Source organism: Bactrocera tryoni, chromosome 5 (assembly GCF_016617805.1).
Source record: "Bactrocera tryoni isolate S06 chromosome 5, CSIRO_BtryS06_freeze2, whole genome shotgun sequence".
In the NCBI taxonomy this organism is placed as follows: domain Eukaryota; kingdom Metazoa; phylum Arthropoda; class Insecta; order Diptera; family Tephritidae; genus Bactrocera; species Bactrocera tryoni.
In genome coordinates this window covers 33,071,483-33,081,123 of record NC_052503.1, presented here as the reverse complement: position 1 = coordinate 33,081,123, position 9,641 = coordinate 33,071,483, and the positions used below count along the sequence as shown (strand labels likewise).

Sequence of the window (9,641 nt, the reverse complement as noted above, 5' to 3'; positions counted from 1 at the left end):
GTGGTAGTAGTGGCGAGCAGACAACTGCTTGCGACTGCAATACAGCAGCTGATGGCGACATTGACTGCGGTGATTTTGTCATCGATGGCGATGCCATGGATTATGACGAAGCTGCTTTTGATAAGGGCGGTGTGGCTGGTGGTGGCTACCTGCTTGGTCTAATCGCATTTGCACGTAAATTTGCGCGTATCATAATTACAATTTCGATGCTCTTCTGTATTATATTCATCTCGTTCTATTGCTGCTCCGAGTCGAGGACAACAATTACCGCTTTAGCGCCACCAATGACACCTCCAGCAACAACCATTGAGGTACATATGAGGACACACGCGCAGCAAGCACACAGAAGTTGGCCAACAAATTGATGTAATAATGAACGAGCTCACAACCTTTTTGAATACATATTTATATATAATGCACTAACCTAAATATTTAACGCGGCAATATATGTAAATATGTCTATGTATGTTAAGTGTAGTACGTGGAAAGATTTTATAAATGCCGTCAAAATGTGTGCAAAACTGACATGCGTATGTAAACATTACATATGTATGTATTTAGTATTGTGCCACAAACACAAAAGTCATCGAGGGGTAGCTCTTTTGCATTTTAATATAAAGTGGAGCGAAATCATGCACAAATATTTTAAATTAAATAATAATATTAAAATTTATAAAATTCTCTAGATTATTTTATGTCCCCAGACAATAGACTAATATTTAACTTAGTTTCATGTTTAAGGTGTGCTTACATGCGTTCACCCTTAAAATCAACGCAAAGGATTGCTATTTTAAATCTAATTATGGAAAATCCAAAATACCGGCAGCCAATTTTATATACACACGTTCATATATATAATATACATATACACATATTAACTGCTGGAATTACTCATATTATTGACTATTTAATAACTATACAAAACATTGTACATACAAAATGCCAATATATACAAAATTTTATAAATACATACATACATATAAATGAACATTTTGCCTAAAATCGAACTTGTCACACCACTATGGTTTAAAGCATATGTACACACACATACATATGTTTTTTAGGGGGGTTTATTTTGCGAAATTCTCCAGCTACGGAGACAAACAACAACAATGAAGAAGCCAAATGAATAGTAAATCGAAAAAATAAGCTAAAATAAATGCAATCTTTACAAATAATGAGAAACAAATATACTAATTACTCATTTTTTTATTCATGCTTTATTAAGAATCCCAAATGAACTTACATATGAGATGATGTACGTGTAGTACAAAAAGTGTATATTGTTCTTCGAAATATATTATGTTCAATTGCATAATTGTAAGAGAATCAATCAATTTATATACCGATTTAAAAAACAATAATGTAGAGGCACACCAGTACGTACGTGTGTGTGCGCTCTAGTCAATAACTAATTAATTTACGTTCTATTTTATTAACAGTCAACAGACGAAATATTAATAATTAAACAAAAAATATACAAGAAACAAATTACTTATAAAATGATTTGTATTCTTGGGAGTCTTTTTAAATAGTTTCTTATTTCTTTTTACGTCCACGCTTTGCAGCAACTTTCCCAGTTTCATTGTTTTCGGCAATCTCCTTTTGCTCCACCTCCTTGGTACTTTCGGTTTCGTTGGTTTCCTCCATTTTAGTGTCGCCATTTGTTTCAACATCTGCGTTAGAATCTTTTGCTGGCTGTACGTCGCTTTCAGCCAGAAATATACTATGTTGGCCTCCACTGGATACACGTATGATTCGTTTGCCTTCAGTTTGTTTGCTAATGATTTGTACAGGCTCCAATGCGTCATCATCCGATCCCGTACCCAATTGGTAATTCGAGCCCATGCCCCATGAATACAGTTTACCATCATCGGTTAGCGCAAATGATTGCGCTTCACCGCATGACACACAAACTATGAACTTATCGGACAATCCTTTGATTGATTGCAGTTCTGTGATATCACCATTTAAGGTTCCCAGTCCAAGACGACCGTAGTCACTGCGTCCAATAGAATAGCAAGAACCATCATTTTTAAGTACTAATGTGTGATGCTGTCCACCGGCAATTTGTTTAACGTTCTCGAATTTCGTATCTACTGGATTTATAATTGTTGCAAGATCTTTGGCATAGGCCAACTGCTTGTAATTGTTCAGACCGAAAGCCCAAATTTTACCTGTCTGTGACTCGCGCAAAAATGTACAGTAATTCGTGGCCCAAATAGCTTCGACGGGCTTACCACGTTTGATTACAACCTCACCTGGGCGAAGCAGCTCTGTTTTGCCACGACGACCTATAAAATATTTCATTTTATGTCAATAACGAATTTATAATTGATACTTAATGGCAGCTCATTATAAATACTTACTTTCTCCAGTCGCCGACCGCAAAGACACACGGCCTAATTGACCTTGTTCAGCACAGCCTACGGTGAATACTTTCCCGCTGCATGTAAGTATAACTAAGTGATCTGCTCCGGAAGCAATGTCGCAACATACCATGTCAGGTAAAACGTTGATGGGAAGTCTTTTATTTCCTTCTAATGTCAGACCCATATTTCCATGCGAGTCGCGGAATGAACCCCATGCAAAAACACGACCATCTTCCAACAGGCTGGCCGAATGTGAATCGCCCGTTGATATTTTTAGCACTTTTCCTGGTAATTCAACTGGATGCGGTTCAAATTCTGAACCATCTTCACTGCTATCACGTCCCAATGCACCTTCGTCATTACAGCCGAAAGAGTAAACTGTCCCCTCGAGTGTCAATACAAGATTATGCATGCCACCAGCTCTGACATCAACAACATTTTCTATAGAATCCACCAAAGCCGGTCTTTTGCGCTCGAATTTCGACTCATCATCACCTAGACCTAACTGGCCCATATCTCCTTGTCCACATACCAAAGCCCGTCCCACCACGTGTGGTCTCTCAGGTAATGGCAATTGGTAAGCGGTACGCTGTAGTTTACGTTTTGGAGCATCTAATTCTTCATTGTTATTGTTGCCAATTGGTGTGGAGGCCTTCCGACGTACTGCGATTCGCGGCATTTTTATGGGTAATTTATTTCTTTCGCTGTTACCAGGTGTGCGGCCTTGCAGATTTTACTAAACCAAATCTTGGATTAAGACTTTACTGAAACAAAGTTAAAACACTTTAAAGGTTAGACACGATCAAAAAGTCCCATTTAAAGATAAACAGCATGTATAATACATTCTAACCAATCTACTTACAAATTTTGTCCCTTAGTAATAAAAAAAAGTTGAAGTTGACACCGCAATGAATCAGATAATTTTGTTAAATGGTTATTTGATATATCAGAGTGGTGTATTGGTATTTTATATCAAGCAAATATTTTAAAACTAGAAACAACTTCTTGCGGCGATCTCGGCAGACTGCAATTTAGGTATTTCTAAATTTCAACGTTAAGTCTACACGCGCGGGAAAAACGGAAAACGGCCGGGTGTTGCAAAAAAATTCGGAATGCGGCTGCTGTTGTTTTTCATACACAGCCGTACACAGGTACTTTCGACAGTCGGGGTTGTCAATGTGTTGTCTCAAAAGTTTCTATTACAAATTATTAAAGATTGTAATAGAGTAATATGAGCTACATTCGGAAAATTTAATAAAATATTGCAAAGTATATGGCATTTTGAAAGCTTTACCAAAAATTATTATTAAAATAATACATTTTAAAAAATAGACAAATGTGAACAAGTACAGAAGGATCAAAGTTGTAGTTAAAGAAAATCTGAAATTTAAATGTATCCGCATGCAACCATGTAGCCTTCGTACGCCATCTTTTATTGAAATTTAACTACAGCTGTCAAATGAAGGCAACACTCATTTTTCCTCTGACGGCAAAATATAAGATCTATTTTTCATCTTCATTAAAATTTGTGTAAACTGTATTAAATCGCATATTGATTTTAATGTGGCTACCAGTTATTAATTACGCATCGTAATCTCCATTGAAATCAATATAAGGCAGTCATCCCGACCGATTAACCAAAGTCGAGCGTCGTTCTAGGGATCTTTGCTGCTGACCGCTGTGTGTCGCCTGAAAAGTCGGCTCAAAGTCTATAAAAGTACTTAATATCGCGCCAAACTCCGGGCGACCTCTGTGAAGAAAGTTTTCGAAAACATACAAGATCGTCAATAAAAATTGAAGGATGTCTGCAACAATAGATGAAGATTCAGATGGACAAGATTTGGACACCATCATACACTCAATAAATAAAGAAATTGAAGAAGTAACGCTTTGCTTAACTGATGGGTTAGGTGGTGATGAGGAGGATGAAGAGTCAGTAAAATTATCTCAAGATGGAGAAAATAAAGAAGGTGTAGACAAACAATACTACCTGGATGAGAGTGGAAATTTGTTTTTAACATTAACGTCAAGCAAGTCGGATAATGTGCCGAGCAGCACCAAAAGAAAAGCAAAGCCTTTACTGGGAATGCAAACCAAGCGAAAGGGTAAGTTGCTTATTCAACAAGAGATTTTCATAATGTTAATTGCACGAAAGTATTTTTTTAGCTGTTAAAAGCAGTACGACTGTCAGCAATGCCAAGTGTACTATTGAAGAAAAATATATGGTTTATATTCCGTCTGAGAATATTAAAGCAGAAAATGAGCAAACTGTTGACGATCCTGCTGCGATTGATGAAATCTATGAATTCGATGAATTGGAAGAGCAAAGTGGATCTCAAGAGGAAGAAGGTGTACAGTTGTCGCTATTGAAAGTGTTTCCGGTAAAAAATAAAGATTCCTCCGCTGGTGGTTCAGTCCAATACTCATGTCCACATTGTGATAATAAATTCGATAAACGATTTTTGTTATCCCGACACATGAAGCGGCATTCAGACGATCGTCCATTTATTTGTTCTGTATGCGATCGGGGTTTCAAGACGAATCATACCTTACAAAATCATATTAACGTGCATCTGGGCAAGAGGCCACATGCTTGTTTGTCATGTGAAAGTCGTTTCACGACACCCGGCGATTTGGCACGGCATGTACGCTATAAACACACGCATGAGAAACGTCACAAGTGCAGCGAATGTGACTACGCAACGGTTGAGATGAGTAAGCTGCAGCGGCACATGCGCGCCCACACAGGCGAACGTCCATATCAGTGTCCACATTGCACTTACGCTTCACCGGATAGCTTTAAATTGAAACGACACTTGCGCACACACACAGGTGAAAAACCATATGAATGTGATATTTGTAAAGCGCGTTTTACGCAATCAAACTCATTGAAATCGCACAAACTCATACACAGTGTGGATGATAAACCAGTCTTTCAATGTGCATTATGCCCAACGACTTGCAGCCGCAAATCGGATTTGCGAATACACGTTCAAAAGCTGCATTATTCGGATCATCCTATACCATGCACCAGATGCGGCAAAGAATTGCCCGATCGTTATAGCTATAAGATGCACATAAAAACACACGAAGGAGAACGCTGTTACAGGTAAGCAAACGCACTTAACAAAGTAAATACAGAAAAGCAATAACAATTAAATATTCTTTACTAAACAGTTGCGATCAGTGTAATTACAAATCGATTTCCATGCGTAATTTGGAGATGCACAAGCAAATACACAGCGATGTCAAGCCATTTGGGTGTGGTGAATGCGGACAAACATTCCGACAGAGGCAACTACTAAGTCGTCATACAAATCTTTATCATAATGAAAATTATACACCGCCACCAAAGCTCAAAAAGACACATAATTGCCCATATTGTAATAGAGCATTTGCGCACAAGGGCAATTTGGTGCGACACATGAAATTACATGACGCAGATAAAGAATCGAAAACCGACAGAATTGTCAAATTCGGCGATGAGAATTTATTCGATATTGTAGATCCATATGTGTCCGACGATAACGACGACAACAACGACGACAACGACGACGAAGCGACTAACGATGAAAATTTCGAAGTATTTGGTGTTATAGAAGAGGTCGAAAGGAGTGAAAACGGTTTCACTATAGAAACGGTTGAACCAACCACTAGTAAGCCGCACGTATCGAACAAAAGTACAGCAGCGACAGCGATATCTAAAGGCAAAGGGAAGGGGAAAAATATAGAAATTAACGTAGAAACCACAGGAAATGGGGACGAAAACAGCGCAGAGGATGATGTGAGTGGTTTGCCTAGCTATATGGTGGTGAAAGTTCTAGAAACTGACGATGAATTGGATGACGATGACGGTGACGGTGAATGTGTCATTTTAACGAGTTTAGAGAACATTACAGGTATTGCTGCTTATAACATTATTTAATGCTAAATCGCCTACATTGTCTTTTCATATGTTTTTGCTTTTAGATGAGAAAGCTGATGCTCCATCCAAACTAGATGTGGATGAATGTTTCGGTTTTGAAGTAAGTAACTTATGTTTATTACAAAGTTTTGTATTTATTTATATATTTTTTTTTATTAGGAGGAGTCTAATAATGTTAATGATATAGAGGAGTCAATTTTGCTTGACATCATCGAGGAGAATTAAGGCGAAAGCATAGTTTCCAATATATTTTTAAGAAAATATATGTATTCTTATATGTAATTCCTTTTGTATTATATGTATGTACAATAATATTTTCGTGTATCTATACATACGTACATATATATTCTGCTATTCTCGCAAAAATGACGTTAGTGCCAAAAATGAAATTTTAAAGAAGGTTTTTTTTTATAGTTAATTTAAATGTGGATTGGCGGATTTCAGTGCAACTCGAAATAAAGTTTATTTAAGATCTTATACTATATAACCAATATTATAAGATTTAAGTCTTAAGATTTGATTTGGGGAAAAGCTACCATTTTTGGCGCTTACGTTGCTTTCGTCTGAAGGGTATTTGTGTACATGCTTTTACTAAACATAGATATACATAAATGCGTACGAAAGTAAATTGCTGCACGAAATAAATATGCCATACAACCAAAGCAATATAATCGTTTTCGTGTCTTTTTTTATAGTTTTTTTTATAATTTTTTTATAATTTTTTTTATAATTTTTTTTATAATTTTTTTGATAATTTTTTATAATTTTTTAATATTTTATAATTTTTAATAATTTTTTTTATTTTTTTAAAATAATATTTTATTTTTTTAATAATATTTTTATAATTTTTAATAATTTTTTTTTTAATAATTTTTTTTATAATTTTTTTTGAATTTTTTTATAACATTTTTCAATTTATTTTTATAATTTTTTAATAATTTTTTTTATAATTTTTTTATAATTTTTTGTAATAATTTTTTTTAATTTTTTTTTAATAATTTTTTTATAATATTTAATTTTTTATAATTTTTTTAATAATATTTTTTTTTAATTTTAATTATATTTTTTATAATTTATTTTAATAATATTTTTATAAATTTTTTAATAATATTTTTTTATAATTTTTTAATAATATTTTTTATTTTTTTATAATATTTTTATAATTTTTTAATAATATAATTTTTAATATTTTTATAATTTTTAATTTTTAATATAAGTTTTTTTAATTTTTTTAATAACATTTTTTTAATTTTTAATAAATTATTTTTTAATATTTTAATAAAATATTTTTTAATAATATTTTTTAATAATATTTTTTATAATTTTTAATAATATTTTTTATAATATTTTAATAATTTATTTTAATAACATTGTTTTTTTAATTATATTTTTTATAGTTTTTTAATAATATTTTTTATAAATTATTTAATAACATTTTTTAATTTTTTATAATTTATTTTATTTTTATAATTTATTTATAATTTTCTTTAAATTTTTTTTTATCATTTTTTTTTATAATTTTTATTTTTTATATAATTTTTTATTTTTATTTTATTTTTTATAATTTTATAATTAACTTGTTTTATAATTTATTTATTTATAATTTATTTATAATTTTTCTTAAATTTTTTTATAAATCTTTTTATATTTTTTTATACATTTTTATAATTTTTTTATAACTTTTTTATAGTTTGTTTATAACCTTTTTTATATTTTTAATAATAATTTTTTTAATATTTTTTTAGAATTTTGTTTTATAATATTTTTATATTTCATTTATAAATTTTTAATATTTATTTAAAATTTTTTTTTATATTTATATTTGCCTACCCTCTATAACTTTCTTTTATAATTTTTAATATTTTTTTACAAATTTTTTTTTGGATTTTTTTATAATTTGTGTTTATAGTTTTTTTTTATAATTTAGTTTCTTGTCTAAATTTGAGGCTGTTCCGGCGTCCGGGCCCAAAAGTGATTTAAGAATTATGAGCATTGTTGTTGTAGTACTAGTACACAGTGCAGTGCTGTTAAATTATCATTGTCGAATATATTTGCTTCTTAAATAAAAGAATATATGTAGTTTCCAAAAAAAAACGATAAAATAAGCTCATTTTGGTTACACACAATACTTTACAAAAGACTTAAGCAACAAACTCGAGCGACAGAGAATTGGCATATAACATTAGTTAACAATTAGTATTTTGGCCTTTAATTTAAGAGTTTTTTCTTAGCGGTGTATTGAGTTTCAGAATAGTTATAAAAATAATTTAACACGTCATGATTCGAATATCGAAGATCTGTATGTGTGTACCTATTTGTATATTAGAGCGGGTCGATTTTTTTTCTATAAAATCACGCTTGCGGAAATGTTCTACGGCTTACTCTGTGCAACTTTACTTAAGAGAATATATGCAACCGGTTTCGAGCAAGGATTTTTTCGGCGAAAATTTGAATAATCGGTATGTGAGATGTGTGGTATAGTTGACCGATCTGAACAATTCCGAAAAATTATCAATACACAGTCAAAATACACCTACGTATAAATTTCAAACAAACTTCGCCTTGTTTTCGTTGTTGTAGCGGCAGAATTCTATCGAGTTGACAGTCCTTTGCCGGTTAAAAATCGTGGTTCGTTCCAGCTACGTAGGCCCAACTGTTGTGGCAACGAAAGGTTTTGTTGAGTGTTTGGTGGGATTGAAAAGGCATCATTCACTATGAGCTGCTCCAGCTTGGTCGAACGATTGATTCTACATTTTACTGTCAACAACTGTTGAGATTGAAGCAAGAAATCGAAAAAACGGCCGGAACTGATCAACAGAAAGGGCTTCGTCTTCCATCAGGACAATGCTATACCACACACATCTTTGATGACTCGCCGAAAACTGGGAGAGCTTGGCTGGGAAGTTTTGATGCATCCACCATATAGCCCTGATCTTACACCATCGGACTACCATTTGTTTCGGTCAATGCAGAACTCGCTTAGTGGAGCAAAGTTGGCTTCAAGAGAAGCCTGTGAAAATTACTTGTCGCAGTTTTTCGCCGAGAAAGCAGAAAAGTTTTATACTGATGGAAGACATTAGTCTCCAGCAGAAAAATGGCAAAAAGTGGTCGATCAAAATGGTATACATTTGGTTCATTAAAGTTCTTTATAAATATAAAAAAGTTGAATTTTGATTAAAAATACGAAAAGACTTTTTAGACTATGTATTTATGTATGCATATGCATATACTTATACGGTATACGTACATGTATATGTATGTACATATGTACGTGAATATAATGTACTTTATATAGATAATATTTAATCTCCATTTATTTCTCACCTTTCCGATATCGCACAATA

General features: G+C 32.7%; 3 protein-coding genes across 4 annotated transcripts; 2 read left to right on the top strand and 1 right to left on the bottom strand.

Annotated features, from left to right (window-relative positions):
* Window positions 1-71: 71 nt before the first annotated feature.
* LOC120776454 lies at window positions 72-988 on the top strand. The gene has a single exon (XM_040107113.1). It carries the CDS (start codon window positions 96-98, stop codon window positions 363-365), a length of 270 nt encoding a protein of 89 aa, XP_039963047.1. The 5' UTR covers window positions 72-95; the 3' UTR covers window positions 366-988.
* Window positions 989-1,201: 213 nt separating this feature from the next.
* Window positions 1,202-3,486, bottom strand: LOC120776453 (regulator of chromosome condensation). 2 transcript variants are annotated; one of them, XM_040107110.1, is made up of 3 exons: window positions 3,235-3,486; window positions 2,370-3,136; window positions 1,202-2,294 (listed from the first exon to the last, which is right to left on the bottom strand). In XM_040107110.1, exons 2-3 carry the CDS (start codon window positions 3,049-3,051, stop codon window positions 1,540-1,542), a joined length of 1,437 nt encoding a protein of 478 aa, XP_039963044.1. In that variant the 5' UTR covers window positions 3,052-3,136; window positions 3,235-3,486; the 3' UTR covers window positions 1,202-1,539. The 2 variants fall into 2 exon arrangements, with proteins under 2 accessions (XP_039963044.1, XP_039963046.1); XM_040107112.1 differs by having other exon boundaries at window positions 2,370-3,131.
* Window positions 3,487-3,844: 358 nt separating this feature from the next.
* On the top strand, window positions 3,845-6,968 carry LOC120777968 (transcriptional repressor CTCFL). Its single transcript, XM_040109590.1, has 5 exons — window positions 3,845-4,477; window positions 4,539-5,481; window positions 5,550-6,271; window positions 6,342-6,397; window positions 6,457-6,968. The coding sequence occupies exons 1-5, from the start codon at window positions 4,174-4,176 to the stop codon at window positions 6,520-6,522; spliced, it is 2,091 nt and encodes a 696-aa protein (XP_039965524.1). The 5' UTR covers window positions 3,845-4,173; the 3' UTR covers window positions 6,523-6,968.
* The last annotated feature ends 2,673 nt before the right edge of the window (window positions 6,969-9,641 follow it).

Bases quoted from the DNA above. Each gene is read 5' to 3' on its own strand.
- LOC120776454 (XM_040107113.1), top strand. From the start codon at position 96: ATGGATTATGACGAAGCTGCTTTTGATAAGGGCGGTGTGGCTGGTGGT.
- LOC120777968 (XM_040109590.1), top strand. From the start codon at position 4,174: ATGTCTGCAACAATAGATGAAGATTCAGATGGACAAGATTTGGACACC. The intron at 5,482-5,549 runs GTAAGCAAACGC...TTTACTAAACAG, and splicing joins GAAGGAGAACGCTGTTACAG to TTGCGATCAGTGTAATTACA. The intron at 6,398-6,456 runs GTAAGTAACTTA...TTTTTTTATTAG, and splicing joins ATGAATGTTTCGGTTTTGAA to GAGGAGTCTAATAATGTTAA.
- LOC120776453 (XM_040107110.1), bottom strand. From the start codon at position 3,051: ATGCCGCGAATCGCAGTACGTCGGAAGGCCTCCACACCAATTGGCAAC. The intron at 2,295-2,369 runs GTAAGTATTTAT...AATATTTTATAG, and splicing joins GCGGTCGGCGACTGGAGAAA to GTCGTCGTGGCAAAACAGAG.